The 18,917-nt window shown below is 38.9% G+C and overlaps 1 protein-coding gene across 3 annotated transcripts in view; it reads right to left on the bottom strand.

Moving 5' to 3' along the window:
* The window catches only part of WDR49 (WD repeat domain 49), a 170,372-nt gene that overhangs the window by 99,934 nt on the left and 51,521 nt on the right, over positions 1-18,917 (bottom strand). For all 3 annotated transcript variants that reach the window (XM_006077286.4, XM_044945189.2, XM_044945192.2), the window contains 2 exons: positions 13,179-13,346; positions 10,518-10,666 (listed from right to left, as the gene is read on the bottom strand). In XM_006077286.4, coding sequence (XP_006077348.3) covers positions 10,518-10,666; positions 13,179-13,346 — 317 coding nt within the window. The remainder of the gene's footprint in view (positions 1-10,517; positions 10,667-13,178; positions 13,347-18,917) is intronic.

Genomic DNA, 18,917 nt, shown 5'->3' with positions numbered 1-18,917 from the left:
GGATCGAACCCGAATCTCCTGTGGCTTGGGCTTCGCAGGTGGATTCTTTATTGCCAAGCCACTGGGGAAGCCTAATAAAACTATAATAAATAAATAAATAAAACTTTTTTTATCCTATAAATATTAGATTTATTAAGTGGGTAACTTCATGGAAGTTTGGGTGCACAAATAGATGTATGGATGGATATAAAATCTATTTTCAGTGCACTTTTTAAAACCAAATCAGTATTATTTACATATTGGCAAAATGTTCAAATTTTATTCAAAGTGGTTGGGGAAAAAGCTGTAAAGTTTCCTAATAATGATAGAAAAGTGAGAAAAAAGTAGAAGACAGTCCCCAGACAACTGTATCTACATGAGACTTGTTTGACTGCATCAAACATTTGCTACTAAGTCCTGCCATCCTGCAGGGCATAGATATAAAATGACAATAAGAAAGAGAGACAGAGAGAGAATATAGCACTAGGGGATTTTGAAGACAGCAGTGCAGCAGCTCAGCTCTCCAGGATGATCCACAAAAATGGATAGCCTACCTGCAGATAATAGGATAACAGGAACTGAGGGCATTGGCTCTTCTGAATATACCTTTATGTATTAACAAGTCTATTTATTTAGAATTTAAGCCTTGGGATAATCCACAGAGGCATAATCAGTGAATGTTTAGAGGCAATTTTGTTTGACATGATATATGCTAGCAAAAGTATTCTACTGAACACCTCAGTTAGTGTTTTTATCTTTAACTCATATAACAGATCTTCTTTTAAGAAATATTTTTGCCATTTTTTTTCCCCAGGATGAGATCTAATTTAAGATATTAGTTGGAAATTAAAATCTGTTGTGCTCTTTACCCTTAAATTGTTACCATAGCCATTATCATCCTTTTTTTTTTTTTTTTCATCCTTTTCAATAAAAATGAGAGAAGACATACAGCTCTAAGACACAGATTTCTATTTTGTGTCTGTTTGGTATTCTATCACTGACCTTGAAAAAGTCAAAATGCTTCTTAACACTATGAATTGTTTTGAAAAAAATCTCACTAATTTCCCAGTTCAAGTTCGGCAATAAATTTAACTAACATCAACATTTTGTTTCAAAAGCTGCTTTTTTTTTTCAGAACAAAAGTTCATTTGGGGGATTTTAAAACTTCAGTTAAATTGATTTTTTGGCTATTATCATTACTCACATAACACTGAAAAACATAACTGGGTTTTTTCCCCCAGGCTTTAAACAGAAATTTTCAAACTTTGTGTTTCAAAGATTACTGTCTCTTTTTTATTTCACAAAGTAAACATAAACACTTTAAACTTCTTTCTTTTTTTAAGCTCAGTAGTTATACTAACAACCTTTTTTGAAGAAAGTAAGTGAAAACCAACTAAAATAAGGGAACTCTGGTTCAAGTATCACTGCAGACTAGGTTTTTGTAGGGGGCTTTCCTGCTTCAAAGAAAAACAGCTATGACTAAAACATAATTTCTGTCACCTTGCTGGATCTTCAGGGATTGAAAACAATCTCCACAGGTCCAAAAGAAGAAAGAGGTATAAGACGCAAACTTAATATGGAGACAGTGAACAGTATGCATACATGAAGAGACTATAACCAGGAGCCTAAGCCTTGGACCAGCAGGACAATGGAGGCACTGAAGCAAGATTGCTCAATTAAAAGGACAAAGAAAAAGGAAATGCAGTAGCCTCAGGACAATAGCTTTTTTTACTTCCATATTGCAGAAACAAACACAAATATTCTCTGGAGGAAAGCATTTTCAATTTTAATCTTCAGAATGTCTATAGTTTAACAACAACCAAAAATGAGGTAACAATAAAGGATAACCAGACATAAAAAGGAAACATGTCACCATATGGGAGAATCACCAGAATAGCAAATATCAAATTTGGTTCTCCAATGACTCCAGGTATTAAAATTATCTGATAAGAAAATGCAGTAATAAAAATGAAATTAAAGAGCTAAAAGTCAAAATCCCCCAAATGAGCAAACAACAAAAGAGAATATACAATTAACAGGCAGTTAAAAAATGTTTTAGAAAAAAAAATTGTTACATTTAAAAACTAAATGCATAGGTTATATAGAAAGTGGGCACATCCCATTCTAAACACCCCCATAAAAGTCAAGAATATGACAAAATGCCTTCTGAAATGTGGAGGAAAAACCTCAACAAGGAATGGAAACCTATTGTATAATTTTTCTGGAAAGACCATTAAAAGAATCAACAAGTAAAATACAGAATACATATTCTCAGTATTTTAACGATGTCATGTTCAAAATCAAGGGAAATCCAATTCAAAAATTAATGTAATTTTTCATGGAACATGAATACTGATCCTAACATTTACTTAGAAAGATAAAATGCCAGTTCAGTTCGCTCAGTTGTGTCCAACTCTTTGCGACCCCATGAACCACAGCACTCCAGGCCTCCCTGTCCATCACCAACTCCCGGAGTTTACCCAAACTCATTTACATTGAGTCAGTGATACCATACAACCATCTCATCCTGTAGTCCCCTTCTCCCCCTGCCCTCAATCTTTCCCAGCATCAGGGTCTTTTCAAATGAGTCAGCCTGTCGCATGAGGTAGCCAAAGTATTGGAGTTTCAGTTTCAACATCAGTCCTTCCAATGAACCCCCAGGACTGATCTCCTTTAGGATCGACTACTTGGATCTCCTTGCAGTTCAAGGGACTCTCAAGAGTCTTCTCCAACACCACAGTTCAAAAGCATCAATTCTTCGACACTCAGCTTTCTTTATAGCCCAACTCTCATATCTCTACATAACTACTGGAAAAACCATAGCCTGGACTAGACAGACCTTTGTTGACAAAATAATGTCTCTGCTTTTTAATATGCTATCTAGGTTGGTCATAACTTTCCTTCCAAGGAGTAAGCATCTTTTAATTACATGGCTGAAATCACCATCTGCAGTGATTTTGGAGCCCAAAAACATAAATTCAGCCCCTCTTTCCACTGTTTCCCCATCTATTTTCCATGAAGTAATGGGACCAGATGCCATGATCATAGTTTTCTGAATGTTGAGCTTTAAGCCAACTTTTTCACTCCCATCTTTCACTTTCATCAAGAGGCTCTTTAGTTCTTCTTCACTTTCTGCAATAAGGGTGGTGTCATCTGCATATCTGAGGTGATTGATATTTCTCCCAGCAATCGTGATTCCGGCTTGTGCTTCTTCCAGGCCAGCATTTCCCCTGATGTACTCTGCAGATAAGTTAAATAAGCACAGTGACAATATACAGCCTTGATGTACTCCTTTTCCTATTTGAAACCAGTCTGTCGTTCCATGTCCAGTTCTAACTGTTGCTTCCAGACCTGCATACAGGTTTCTCAAGAGGCAGGTCAGGCAGTCTGGTATTCCCATCTCTTGAAGAGTTTTCCACAGTTTATTGTGATCCACACAGTCAAAGGCTTTGACATAGTTAATAAAGCAGAAATAGATATTTTTCTGGAACGCTTGCTGTTTTGATGATCCAGAGGATGTTGGCAATTTGATCTCTGGTTCCTCTGCCTTTTCTAAAACAAGCTTGAACATCTGGAAGTTCATGGTTCACGTATTGCTGAAGCCTGGCTTGGAGAATTTTGAGCATTACTTTACTAGCATGTGAGATGAGTGCAATTGTGCAGTAGTTTGAGCATTCTTTGGCATTGCCTTTCTTTGGGATTGGAATGCCAGGAATTAAAATAGAAAAACAGAAGTAGGAATTTCTCTGCCAGGTATCACAACATAGGAAAAAACTATGCTGGTTAAAACGGTGGTATATGCATGCAAGAAAAGACAGACTAATGGAAAGAATAAAGCATCTAAGAACAAATTCATGTATACATGGAAATTCAAATACTAACAATGGAATTTGAAACCAGTGAATGAAAGTAAAGTCACTCAGTCATGTCGGACTCTTTTCGACCCCATGGACTGTAGCTTGCCAGGCTCCTCCGTCCATGGGATTTTCCAGGCAAGAATACTGGAATGGGTTGCCATGTCCTTCTCCAGGGGATTTTCTGGACCCAAGGATCGAACCTGGGTCTCCCACACTGCAGGCAGACTCTTTACTATCTGAGCCACCAGGGAACAAATTATTCAAAACAATTATTCAAAAACCTCCTGGATACCCATTTGTAGAACAAAAAAATTACATAAAAATAAACTGCAAAATTAAATGCAAAAAAAATCAACAATATAAAAAGTATTAGCTGAAACCAAAGGAGAACACCTTTATAAATATGATGTGTGGAACACATTCTTAAGCTAGATTCAAAATCCAGAGCCATAAAGAAAATCATTTCTTAGACTCAGTTCTGCAAAAACAAAACTTTTGAATGATAAAAATCACATAAACAGGTCTTCCCTGGTGATCCTGTGGTTAAGAATCCGCCTTGCAATGCAGGGGGCACTGGTTCAATCCCTGGCCTGGGAAGATCCCACATGTGGAGGAACAGCTAAGCTCTTGCACCACAACTACTGAGCCCATGTGCCACAACTCCTGAAGCCTGAGCACCCTGGAGCCTGTGCTCTGTAACAAGAGAAGCCATTGCAGTAAGAGGCCCTCACCCTGAAAACTGAGAAAGCCTGCAGGTAGCAATGAAGATCCAGCACAGCAATACATAAATAAATACAATAATTTTTTAAAACTTACATGAACAAAGTTAAAAGCAGTATGCTTGACAGAGGCAAAATACTTGCATCATATATAATAAAGGATAATCAATTTATTTTCCAAACTACAACTGCTGATAGTATAGTCCTGAGTTCAGTTAATAAGATAAAAGAATTTAAAGGGCAGCAAAAGAGACACAGACATAGAGAACAGACTTGTGGACACAGTGGGAGAAGGAGGGGATAGGATGAATTAAGAGAGCAGCACTGAAATACATACCTTACCATGTGTAAAACAAATAGCCAGTGGGAATTTGCTATGTGACACAGGAAGCTCAAGTTGGTGTTCAATGACAACCTAAAGGGGTGGGATGGGGTGGGAGGTGGTAGGTTCAAGAGAGAGGGGACATATGTATACCTATGGCTGATTCATGATGATGTAAGACAGAAACCAATCCAACATTTTAAAGCAATTATCCTCCAATTAAAAATAAATAAATTTTTTAAAATCATGAAAAAAAATAAAGGACATAATCAGATAATGCACCATAAAAAAAAATAGAAATAGAAACGGTAAGTAAATAATTGAAGAAATTCATTCTAATTTTTTGTCCATTAGATTCACAAAAGAATGAGCACATCAATGGTATCTGTCATTACCAAAGGCTCTTCTCACGTGGCAGAGTGGTAAAGAATCCACTTGCCAATGCTGGAGATACAAGAGGTGAGGGTTCGATCCCTGGCTCAGGAGGATCCCTTGGAGTAGGAAATGGCTATCCACTCCGGTGTTCTTGCCTGAAAAATTCCATGGAAAAGGAGCCTGGAGGGCTACAGTCCATGGAGTCTCAAAGAGTCAGACATGACTGAACACACAACACACACACACACACACACGCAAACACACTCATCATTACCAAGAGTGCAGGGAAACAAACACCTTTACACAGCTCTGATGAATATACCAATTGACACAAATTCTGGATCTAAATCATTCTTTAAGAATTGAATCCCTGTTGGCCCAATAGCATCATTTCTAGAAATTCATCTCTAGGAACATATCACAAAGAAATCAACTTATGCGGTCTTAAAGATGTGTATGTGCATGTGTGTGTAGGTGTCATAGACACAATATCTCTTATAATCAACATGCGATTGAATAATTAAGGTTGACCATCCATACTATGAATTATTATGCAGCAGATAAAAATATCAGGTATATGTACACTCATAATGAAAGATCTGCAGGAGATATTGTTTAGGGAAAAGGAAGTGGCAGAAAAATATATATCACGTGATGCCATTTATATAAAAGTAATAATAAATAGTACTTTGAATTTGTATACACACATAACATGGTACATAAATAACAAATTATGACACCACTACATATTATAATGCAATATATCAATACTATAATATGTAAGTATATGATAAAAATGTGAGACTATACAGATCAAGTGTTAATAATAGTTATTTCTTGAAAGAGGAATTGATTTTAAGAGGGTGAAGAAAGGAATATTTACTTCTTTCCAACTTGCTTCCTCGTTTGCAATTTCTACAAAAGATCATTAATCTGTTTACTTGTACAATTTAAACAAAATGAAACTGGCTTTGTCTCTAGATGGATAGAGGAAATTTGAAGAGAAAGGGTATACAGGAGAGAAAGGAAGACAGATAGGTAAGAGCTAGTCACCAGCACAAGAGCCTTTGTATTTTCCTTCCCAACCTTGGGACCACAGCATAGAAACCACACTCTGGAAAAAATCAGAACCTCAAACAAAAGATTAAGTTACAAACTGATCTGATTCTGGTGGCCAAGTCAGGATGAGCAGCCTAAGAGAGGAGTTAGGAGCAATAGAAAAGCCTAATCAGATTTCCTGGTTGGAATGTCAACCCCCAGCAGAGGTATTTCCCAGAGGCTTTGAAAATCCTTTTACTTCCCATGGTGATTCCTCCTTTAAATGACCAAGTTATTGGTTCCCAGCAGGGCCGTGCCATCAATCAGTGATTACCATTTTATGAGACAATTTAGGACTCAGAAACAAAATGCAATTGGACTATTGCTTAGTATAATATTAAATTCTACAGATAAATTTATTGTTTAATCATCACTGGAAAGCACAGTAGAGCAGTTTTCCAAAAAAAACAATTGAAGTCTCAGGTCATTATTGGAGGAAGCTATTTAGATCTAAATTGCTTTGATTTGAAAATCCTCTAATTAGCAATTCATAGGCATAAATATGGTTCAATCAAAGGCTTTTTGAAAAAGAATGCTTTCTTTCATTTTCCCCACTCCCTAAATTAACCCTAGTCCTATAAAATATACAGAAGAATTTTATGACAATAAAGCCAAAGATTAACCTGGTAGCTGAAAACCTGTTGTTTATTGTGAAGACATACAGGCTAAGATTATTATGCATTTATCGAAGTGAAATGGATTTAGACTAATGTGAAAGACAGCATGACAAGCTTTATTACACCATAATAATTTAAAAGTCAAAGCAAAAATAGGATGATAAAATTGCCTTGAAAGAGACCAGGCAGTCTTAACATTGATGATAGCTATATGCAATTAATTCTGACTCTAAGAACATTTTTTTCCACTTGCTTCTAAAGGTATACCACCTTTCAGGGAATTCTGTAATGATAAAATATCTGTTATTTCCTTCATACTTAGCTCTGATAAAGATTTACTTCCTTAACTAAGATTTAGTAAGGACCTACTATGTGTATGGTGGGCTTCCCTCATGGCTCAGTGGTAAAGAATCTGCCTGCAAATGCAGGAGACAGATTCAATCCCTGGGTCAGGAAGTTGCCCTGGAGAAGAAAATGGCAACCCACTCCAGTATTCTTGCCTGGGAAATCCCATGGACAGAGGAGACCGGCAGGCTATAGTACACAGTGTCACAGAGTCAGACACGACTTAGCGACTAAATAAACAACCACAAAACACATCAACAAAAAAAATTCAAAGTAATGAATTCAACAAATAATCTTTGCCTTTAAGCACTCAAAATCTAGTGAAAGATACAATATACATATACAATCTTCAAGTATACTTGTCAGATTGTGTGAAATTCAATAATGGAAGTTAGAGCTAAAAGATGTTAGGAAATAGAACAACTAAATAAGACTAAGGCATCAGAAGAGTTTTCATTCTGAGTTTCTTTGTGACTTGATATTCACCGTAATATGTCTTCACTTTAAACTGTCAACAAATAACCACTGAACAAACACTGAGAGGTGCAAAGCACTATGTCTGTTACCAATACACAAGCTGATAAGATACGACCCAGCTTAAGACAGCAAACTAACAACTTCAGTACAACAGGACACATGCTCTAAGAAGGGACACAGGTGTGATGGGAGGGCAGAGAAGCAAACACCTAGGTCTGCATGAAAGACTCCAAAAAAGTCTGAAACTTCACAGATAAATAGGCTTTTGCCAGTCGAGCATGGAGGAGAGGGAACGGAAGACAGAGAGCAGGCATGCAGCAGAACCATGATGCAGCATGGTGGGAACAAAGTGTGATATGGCTGCAACACCAAATGAACAGAAGAGAAAAGCAGGAAGTGAGCTGGGCCTGGTCTGGGGATGAGCTTTATAGAAAAGCTTAAGAATTTTAGTGCTGACATTTAGAATGAGGGTAAGAGAAGATGTTGAAGAATTTTTCTTACAAACCACTGAATTAGCAGGACAGAGGCCAGGCTGAAATGAGACCCATCTGCAAGAAGAAAGACATGTTAGGAAAACTTTGCCATGGTTGGATGAGCTAATTCAAAAGAAGATGAGATTTTGGATTAGAGCAGTGACAGCTGAGAGAGGGGTGAAGCTGATGAATATATTTGATGGCAGAATCAACTGGGATTGGTAGTTCAGTGGTGAAGGAGATTTACAGTCTGATACATAATATACTAAAATAAGCAAGTTTGGCAGGACTTATGTATCAGTTCAGTTCAGTCGCTCAGTCATGTCCAACTCTTTGTGACGCCATGGGCTGCAGCATGCCAGGCCTCCCTGTCCATCATCAACACCCAGATCTTGCTCAAACTCATGTCCACTGAGTTGGTGATGCCACCCAACCATGTCATCTTATGTCATCCTCTTCTCCTCTTGCCTTCAATCTTTCCCAGCATCAGGTCTTTTCAAATGAGTCAGCTCCTCACATCAGGTGTTCAAAACATTGGAGCTTCAGCTTCAGCATCAGCCCTTCCAATGAATAGTCAAGACTGATTTCCTTTATGACGGACTGGTTGGATCTCCTTGCAGTCCAAGGAACTCTCAAGCATCTTCTCTAACACCACAGTTCAAAAATGCCCTCAGCTTTCTTTATAGTTCAACTCTTACATCCATACATGACTACTGGAAAAACCATAGCTTTGACTAGACGGACCTTTGTTGTCAAAGTAATGTCTCCGCTTTTTAATATGCTGTCTAGATTGGTCATATCTTTTCTTCCAAGGAGCAAGCATCTTTTAATTTCATGGCAGCTTTCACCATCTGCAGTGATTTTGGAGCCCCCCAAAATAAAATCTCTCACTGTTTCCATTGTTTCCCTTTATTCATAAGGTGAGGCTAAGGAGTTGAGGTGAATTTCTATTATATTCTATTTAATTTTCACAAATACATGTATCACTTCCGAATAAAATTAAAAGTCCGAGTCACTGAAAAACTCTTAAGGGCTGTCCCCAGTAAGTCTATAGCCTATCCGTGTTCTCCTCACAATCAGGTTTCTTGAAATCTATCACGTGTTTACTGGATCTATGTCAGGCATTATGTAAAACAGAAGCTTTACAGGGGAACAAATGACTAGATTATTAGAGATAAGAAATTTACCTGGGAGATATGAGTAGTAAATAATGTGGTCAGGGTATAACCCGGACTATCTGATTCTGGTACAATGTTTTTTCCACCCTGTATAGAATATGTATCAATATCATCAAATAGAATGGACAGACATATTTAACTGAAATTTCTTAATGTAATATCCTGCAGATTAACTTTGATTTTTAACTTACTGAGACTCTTCAATACCAAAGCAACGCTGGTTCATTGTGTCTATTCCATATTTTTTAAATTTGAATGTAATTGCTTTGCAGTCTTGTGTTAGTTTCTGCTGTACAAGAATGTGAATCAGCTATATATATATATACACATGTCCTTTCCCTCTTGAGTCTCCCTCCCACCCTTCCATCCTACCCCTCTAGGTCATCACAGAGGACACATATGTTTTACACCAGCTTCCCACTGCACACACGCTGTCTCTTCAGTCATGTCCGACTCTATGCAACCCTATAGACTGCAGCTTGCCAGGCTCCTCTCTCTATGGGATTCTCCAGGCAAGAATACTGGAGTGGGTTGCAGTACCCTCCTCAGTGGGATCTTCCTGACCCTGAATTGACAGGTGGGTTCTTTACCATGAGCACCAACTAGCTATCTATTTCACACATGGTAGTGCATGTACGTCAATGCCACTCTCAATTCTTCCCATCCCCTCTGACCCCCACTGTGTCCACAAGTCCATTCCCTACATCTGTGATCCTATTCATCCATACCTTATCAAAGTAACATTTATCATTCCCATTTCTGTTTTTTTTTTTTATTGGGTTAATGAATACTTTGGAAACTTTTAAAACAACCCATCGAAAGCTCATTAATAAGGATTTAATTTATGAGCACATGGTTTGAAAAAAAATTTTAATGAAATAACTCATCCAGTTGCCCAGGACTATCCTAAATTATCATCAATATATTTTTTTAAAATATAGATTTCCAAACCATAGTAGTAAATCTCTATATTTTAAAAATCTATACCATCTCTAAGAGGAATTTCAAACCAAAGATAGATTTGGGTAGGAACTGGGGAGGCAGAACTAAATAAACTGAATGTACACTGTTACTTACTTTATCTCTGGAGAAACTGAAAAGTTGTTTTCTTGCAGCAAAGAACTGGACAGCTATCACACTGGCTGAGTGACCCCAAAGGACACCAACCGGCTTAGAGACAACATAGGGGTTCCAAAGGCAAACTTTATTGTCAATGCCAGCAGTTGCTAATCAGAATTAGAAAGGAAAAAAAAATGTTTTTAGTAATAGGAATACCCCACAACACTTTCTTTTTGAAATGAGTATATCACATACTATATCACCATAGGCTGATAAAAGCCTTCTCAGCATTAACACACCTTTGTTTTGAAGGAAGGAGAGTTCTATCATTGTGCAACAGTCCAGGCTAATAGGGCATGAGTTCTAACACTGGAGGTAGTTGAAATGGAAGGTGTAGGGGAGATGGGTCTGCACGGGGTAAAAGGACAACAGTTTCTTTAAAAGGCACCAGCAGCCCAAGCAGGAGGACAGAAAATTCTTCCTCCTGGTCCCAGTGTTTCCCTCTCCAGCTTGCACAGCCTAGGAATGCAGATCACATTAAAGTTATCCCAGGAGTAAGAGAGAACTAAAACAATATTTAAAGTTTCCAAATTAATGAAAAACTATAAGGAAATCAATTATTTTTCACAGTCATGTAAATAATCGAGAATTTGTAAGCAAATGAGCAGCAGAAATATATGTTTGACCTGCTCTATTGAGAGAATAAGGCTTTTAAAAAAAATACAAATTAATTATATTCAGGGCGTGCATAGAAACTGGGAGCACGGTGCCTGTGCTTCTTTAGTTCTGAGGAAATTCAGCGGAGCCCTCTCTGCTGTTCCCATGTTTAGGGCTAACTGAAGAGCTGAATCTATTCACATTTATGGAGTCGCCATAAACGTCAGACCCCATTTGGATTAATAGCCCAGGGTTAGAGAAATAAGAGGAACTGAATGTACTTTTGTTTCAAGTCTTGACTCCACAGTATGAAATTAGTAAGTGATAAATTTTATCCTGAGTATTACTGCATACAGTAACATGTAATTCCAGCACTGGGCCAGGTATATGTTAGAGATCAGTACAAAGGGGCTGAAAGAATAATGAACCAAGGCACTAGTTGATATTTGAGTCCTTTTAAGCCGAATTCACTAACTCGTCCAGCTTACTCTAATAAATCTACAATCCTCCTTGAAAGTTTGCTGTTCGCATATCTCTGACTTCAAAGTCAGTCTCTTTTATCATGAATGGCAGCTATGATTGTTGGGAATTTTAGAGATTCAGCCCCTTAGCTGATATCAATACTCTTTATATGAAGGACAGCTTTTGAAAGAGGGTCAATAAGACCCCCATTCTGTAGGCCATGTGTATTCATTCTCTGTAACTACCCTATCAATGTTTAAAATAACACCTCACTTTTCATATTTGAACTAATATCATATAAATCAAATTATCAGCTTTCAAAATGTCTAAAATTTATTTAAATAGACAACACCTGAAAATCTTTATTGCTTATTTCCTCAGCTAAAATTTACATAGAAAAAAAAAAGCTCTCCTCTAAATGTCCTTCAACAGAGAAGTGGATACAGATGTGGCACATATATACAGTGGAATATTTCTCAGCCATAAAAGGAATGAAATTGTGCCATTTGCAGAGATGTGGATGGACCTAGAGGCTATCATACAGAGTAGAGTAAGTCAAAAAGAAAAAATATATATTGTGTATATTAACACATATATGTGGACTCTAGAAAAATGGTATGGATGAACCCATTTGCAAAGTACAAATAGAGACACAGATGTAGAGAACAAATGTATGGACAGCAAGTGGGGAAAGGGAGTGTGGAATGAGCTGGGAGGTTGGGAATGACATATATACACTAGTTTGTGTAAGATAGATAGCTGAGAACCTACTGCATAGCAGAGAGAACTTGACTCAATGCTCTGTGGTGACCTAAATGGGAAGGAAATCCAAAGAAGAGGGGATATATCTATATGTCATAGATAATTCATTTTGCTATACAGCAGAAACTAACACAATATTGTAAAGCAAATGTACTCCAATAAAAATTTACTTAAAGAAAATTCCCTTAGTATGCTAAAGGGCAAGTTTGAAAATTTTCAAAAAGCATCAGAAGTTATATTCTGAAAGGTGATTAGAAAATGTTCCACATTTTACATTTCTCTAGTGAGTGTATGTGTGTGTGTGTGCGCGCACACGAACAAGGAAAATGTGAGTGAGTGATAGTCACTCAGCCATGTCCAACTGCTTATAACCCCATAGACTGTGGCCTGCCAGGCTCCTCTGTCCATGGGATTCTCCAGGCAAGAATACTGGAGGGGGTTGCCATGTCTTTCTCCATTGTTTGAGTTGAGCATTTGGTTATGCTAAGAAGATGGCAGAAGGCAGATACTGCACAAATAGTCTTCTTTCTCTATGTCATTTTACATTCCCCACCAATGCTGAGCAAAAGGCTCATGAAAGCATTGGAGCACTTTCTCATATTTTCACCCCAATGTAGTTCATATATGCTGCACATCTTAATGCATCATTATCAGACATTCTCAGGTGATAAACTGTGAGCTGCTCAAGCTGGTCTCTCCGGCAATAAAAGCAACAAGGTGAAGAGGCCCCATGCATGCAAATATGCATAGCAAACTATTCAGGAGTCTCTCATAGTTATCGTGATTTATTTTACATACCAATTAAATTGAGCTGAGAGTGGTAATCAAAACCATGAATGCCCTGGGCAATGTGGAAGGATGTCATTTTCAGATGCTTTTTAGATTTCTCTCTCCAGGCCAGCACCACAGTGTTTGTATTGCTGGTTGTACTGGAAATAATAGCATCTAAAGATGCATTGTAAGTAACTGAGCAAAGAAAAAAGAAAAAAAAATCTTTAGCTGATTTCTCACAAGACACAGGGAGAACAGTATTATTTTAATACATGAGGTTAAAAATTAAACTCATATTATGATGATACAACCTGACACTTAGAAAACACCTCACTAACCGCTTCTCCCACCAAAAAACTTAGAGTAAAAACTTACCAAAAAATCTGCAATCAGACTTTTCTCCCACCTCAAGGATAGCTTAAAAAATTTTAATTAGAACACATGACAGGAAACAATATGAATCAATAATTACATGGGATTCTGGAGATATAAGTAACTGGCTAAAATGCTTTGTTCTTCTTCCTGGGCCTAACTAAAGTAGGCAAACAGGAGTTGAGCAAACATCTGCTACTCTCAAGGTCCAGCTCATGCCCAAACCATTGGTTTACTTATGTTTTGACTGGTCTAGAATGTGTGAGAGTAGGGTGGCCAGGACTTGAAGCTCTGCCAAGATTCACAGCTAGAAATCTAGGTCAATTGGCAGTTTTCCTGTTCTTAATGATCTAGTGATAGGAGCATGAGAGGACCATGCGTGTTTAGTCACGTCCGACTATGCGACCCCACAGACTGCAACCCGCCAGGCTCCGCTGCCCATGGGATTGTCCAGGCAAGAATACACTAGATGAGCAGCAAAACCCCACAAGCAAGAAGAATGATTCTGTTGTCTTTTGTCAGAAAGACCTGTGAGTTCCTATAGACTCACAGGCTCCAAAAGACACAGCTGCTCTGCCACAAACTTCTCACCACTATGCCCTCCATGGTTAGATGACAGTTCTCTTTCACATTTGGCTGAGACAATATATTTGTGCCCCAAGGTGAAAGATTTCCAATTTGACCTCAAACCCAAATTTCTGCCTCACACAAAGAGGGATGTTGTAACTCCGTACAGCTTAAGACAAGTTGTTTTAATAGAACGGCTCTTGAAAATGTTTCTGATCTGTTTATTATCCAGCATCAAGAGCTAACACTCTTGTAATACAATTCTCAGGGATCACTAGAATTCTTGCACTTCTTATTAAACTAATCCTTGACTGAGCTCTGTTCCTCACTATCTTGTCAAGACTGTTTGCGTAGAAAACACCTTAGAATATGAGACATGGCAGTCTCATATTTGCCTCTTTTTCTGTAGCAAACGATAGACAAATTTACTACCAAAAATAACTCTGGAGCCAAAGACAGCATGCATCCTGCCCACTGCAGAAGATTCAGATTCTATAAGCTTAGGGTTCTTTTCCTGTAACATGACCCACTGTGCAGGCATTCATCTGCAACTCTCTGCTTTGCCTCTGTGAGACCTGAGTGTCAAGGGGAACTGACATGAATATGCTGATACTTATGGGGGTTGCTGTGCTGTGAATAATGAAGTCCTTTTTTCTGCAACACAGGAGTCTTATGTCCTCTCTCATTTTAAGATTATTTTAAAAGTTCTTTCTCCACGTGAGAGCCACAGTATTTGTATTGTTGGCTGTGCTGGAAATGGCAAGCTAACTTACTAGTAACTAACTTGGAAACAGTCTTACTATTTTGGTTGGAAGAATTTAATTTGCTTTATATAAATGTATGTATACATATATGCATACATATATATGAATATATATATTTCCAAAATAGTAAAGGCAAGTATTCTGAGAGGCAGAACTGTTGGGGGCCAGCGTGAGGCACTCCACCCATGGCAAAAGTCATGAGGAAGGAGGCTCGACATACGCAAAGGCGGGATCGAGCCTCAGGAGTCCCCCCTGGAAATCCTCGAGCATCTACCCCCATAACCAGAGCCTGCCTACTTTACTACTTTGTGCTCTCACCTACACCTCTGACTTTACGGGGGGCTGTCCCCCACCACCTCTTTCGGAGAAGGAGTTAACTTAGAGCTCCAGTTAATAATTCCTGGGCGTGATAGGAGTGTTTCAACCTACAAACTCCTCGGAAGGTTCTCTAGCCTGCCTGACAGGCTTGTCCGGCCACATGTGATTGCTCACAGCCTCCCAACCGTGAGAGGCACGAGATGCTTTAAACCTTCTAAAAACAGGTTCTTTAGAAAAGTTAGAAAATTATTAGTATAAGTATAATGGGCTGATTAGAAATTGTATTGGTGAAGGGTTTTTCATTTGTTGAGCCAATGTTTACTGCTAAGTCTCCACATCCCCTGCCCTTATACACATTAATGAATATATAGAAGAAATAAGTATTAACCTTTGATATTAATCACGTTAGACCTTAGGCTAAGTAAATTCTTTCCCTAATTAAAACCCACTATACCCTCACCCTATAGGAATGTAACTTTATTTGGGTGGCGTCTGTTTTAAGGATAATCACCCCTGGAGAAATAAGTGTCCTGGTTGACTGACCGCTGTCACAAGGAGAGGGTCGTAAATTGTCAGCAGGCCCCCTGGCCAGAAGATGATGTAACACCCCTAAGACCTCTGTATACATTTGTATGAAGCACCTGACTTTGATAAAAGTCAGGACTGTTGACCCCGCGTGACTTTTGCATAACATCTCAGTGTATAAAATTAGACCATGGAAAATAAAGAATTGGGATCAGTTTCTCGAAATACTGGTCTCCCCATGTCGCTCTCTCTCTCACTCTGGCTGAGTCTCCATCTGGAGCGTGGAACCCACCATGCTTACTAATTATGCCTGGGCTTCTAAGATCCTACCTGGGAGGCCTCAGTGTCTCCTCTCCTTTGGGAGAACGGAAGGACACCTGTGGCCTACGTAAGTGGTGCAAGCTTCTTGTCTTGAAGTTTTATTGGTCCCCCGCGTAAACCAAGCTACTCAGCCTCTTTTCTCCACTGAATTTTCCTACTGAGCTATCCTCATTCTATTACTCTTTATATCTTTGATGAATAAATAATTAAATAGGTCGCCGACACCGTCCCCGCTTCGAATACCCTGGATCAGCTGGGGCTGGACCCCGGCACAGAACTGTAGCTCAATACACTTAATACAATACACTTAATAAACTAAACGGGAAGAGCTAACTTAGACACAAAAGCAACTAAAACAACAACTGCAATTGACATGTGAATAGCTTAATTTAACATATTTCATAGCTATTTCACTATGAAATATATGTCTTAACGTGGCTGTGCTTTGTGTGTGCTAAGTTGCTTCAGTCGTGTTCGACTCTTTGCAACCCCATGGAATGTAGCCTGACAGGCTCCTCTGTCCATGGGATTCTCCAGGCAAGAATCCTGGAGGGGGTTGCCACGCCCTCCTCCAGGGCATCTTCCCAACCCAGGGATCCAACCCAGGTCTCCTGCACTGCATTTCTTTACAGTCTGAGCAGTAACAAAACACATGGGTGGTAAACAAAAGGTAAACTCCAGAATTCAGGACTGAAAGAGGACTTATCTACTTCTTTATTTTACAAACTGAAAAATAGACACCTGTGCAGATTCAAGTATTTGGCAAAAGTCAACAACTGATTGTTGTCGAACTCTGGACTGGAGCCCAAGCATTTAGACTCTAAGTTTGGTTTAATGTTATATAGCATACAGTATTAAAGATCCAAGCTCCGGACAACTAGCATTTGGCAGAGCCAGAGTACAAATTCAGACCTGACCTTTTGACCACTGGAACAGGGCTTCTCATATTGTAATAAGCAAAACAGTCACCTAGAAACTGGTGTTAAAATGCAGATATTCATTCAGAAAATCTAAGATGCTGCATTTCTAACAATCCCCAGTCATGGCTGGTGATGCTCTTTGGTGATGATCACACTTTGAGTAGCAAGACACTAGAATACATTTCTTGGAGAAGGCAATGGCACCCCACTCCAGTACTCTTGCCTGGAGAATCCCAGGGACAGGGGAGCCTGGTGGGCTGTCGTCTATGGGGTCGCACAGAGTCGGACATGACTGAAGCAACTTAGCAGCAGCAGAATACATTACTAAGAGCAAGGCTTTCCTTCTGTGCTCTAGAGAATTAAACCATTCCCTGGTGGCTCAGACAGTAAAGAATTCACCTGCAATGCAGGAGACCCAGGTTCAATCCCTAGATTGGAAAGATCCCCTGGAGAAGGGAATATCTATACACTCCAGTATTCCTGCCTGGAGAATCCCGTGGACAAATGAGCCCGGCGGGCTACGATCCATAGGGTTGCAAAGAGTTGGACACAACTGAGCAACTAACACTTTCATTTTCTCAAAATTTGGGAGATCAAATGCTCCTTTGGCAATCTGATGAAAGCTGTAGACCCTCTCCATCAAAAAGATGTGCACACACAAAAGTTTGTATAAAATATCAAGATTTGAGGAACCTCCCCAACCTCCCCACCTCTATTCATGAAGCCCAACAATAATAGATCTGAAGAAATCAAATGAGAAATCTCCAGCAACAAGGTAATTTGGGATTGCAAAACTTTCACCTGCTTTCTCAAATGATTCTTAAAGTTCCTATTACTAACGATGCATATGCTTTGAGTTAATCAATGCCCGTGTAAGCATCTCTTGGCAGGAAATAGCTCTTTGCAGGAAGCCACTCTCTGCAGGAGGCCCCTTTTGTCTTGTCACTTTAGAAAAGCTATATTGTAACTAACTTTTAAACCAGGCTTTCCCATGCTCTACTCATCTCCTGGTCAAGCACACCTTCCAAATCCTTTGATCACACAGTGCCTTGTCTAATCTGTTGATTCTTTTCTTAGATCAAAGAAATAGAAATGAAGGTTAAGTAATTAACAGCGAAGTAGATCTTTTCCCCAGCTTTCCGTTCCGTAATCCCTCAAACTACCTATGCGAACAAGACAGCATCTAAAGAAAGATGACAAGGAGTCCACGAGTCTGCACGCAGTGGGAGATAGTGATGAATCTGACCCCCTATCTCAATGATTAAATGAGATTATGTCTCCTTTTTCCCTTTATAAACTTTCAAGGCCAAGCAGAATCTTTGGAGTTGGTTCTGGAATACAAGTCTATCTTCTACCCCAGGATGCAGGCTTCCTGAATAAGGCACTTCCTTTCCTGCCAGCGCTTGTCTCTCAAGCATTGACTTTCAATTGGTGAGCAGCTGAACCTGAGTTTGGCTTGTCTTTTTAGTTTCTACTTCTTAAAGTAAATGAGTTTAGCTGAGTTTTGATGCCAAGTTTCTACTAGTCAATGCCAATCAGAACACAATTTCTAAGGAAAAAGGAAAGGGCTCTGATAATGCAAAGGAGACTTTTAGAAAGGAGCTCCAGGCAGAAGAATAATTCACCATACAGTGTGCTGTGAAATGTTGTGAAACACAAAAGGACTGCTAAGGCCCAAAATGGTCTACTTCTCCACTCAGCCCAGAACTCACCTGGAATGTTGTTTTTTGCTCATCCCCCATCATGCAATCTCCCTCAATCTATGGATTACTTAAAAGTATTATTAGAGTAATGTTTTTAAATCCCTTCCACTACCAGGTATCAAACCATGCCTTTATCTTGTAATCATCTTTAGTGAGTAGATATCCCAAATTTACTGATGAGGAAATAGTCCAAAAGCCATTCACCCTAGGTCATGTGGCTAATTGAGGATAGCGATGAGACTGAGTGCCATCCTGACTGGCTGTGAGCTTTTCATT

Source organism: Bubalus bubalis, chromosome 1 (assembly GCF_019923935.1).
Source record: "Bubalus bubalis isolate 160015118507 breed Murrah chromosome 1, NDDB_SH_1, whole genome shotgun sequence".
In the NCBI taxonomy this organism is placed as follows: Eukaryota; Metazoa; Chordata; class Mammalia; order Artiodactyla; family Bovidae; genus Bubalus; species Bubalus bubalis.
Note: the sequence above shows the minus strand (reverse complement) of the source record. Positions and strands in the feature narration are given on the sequence as shown.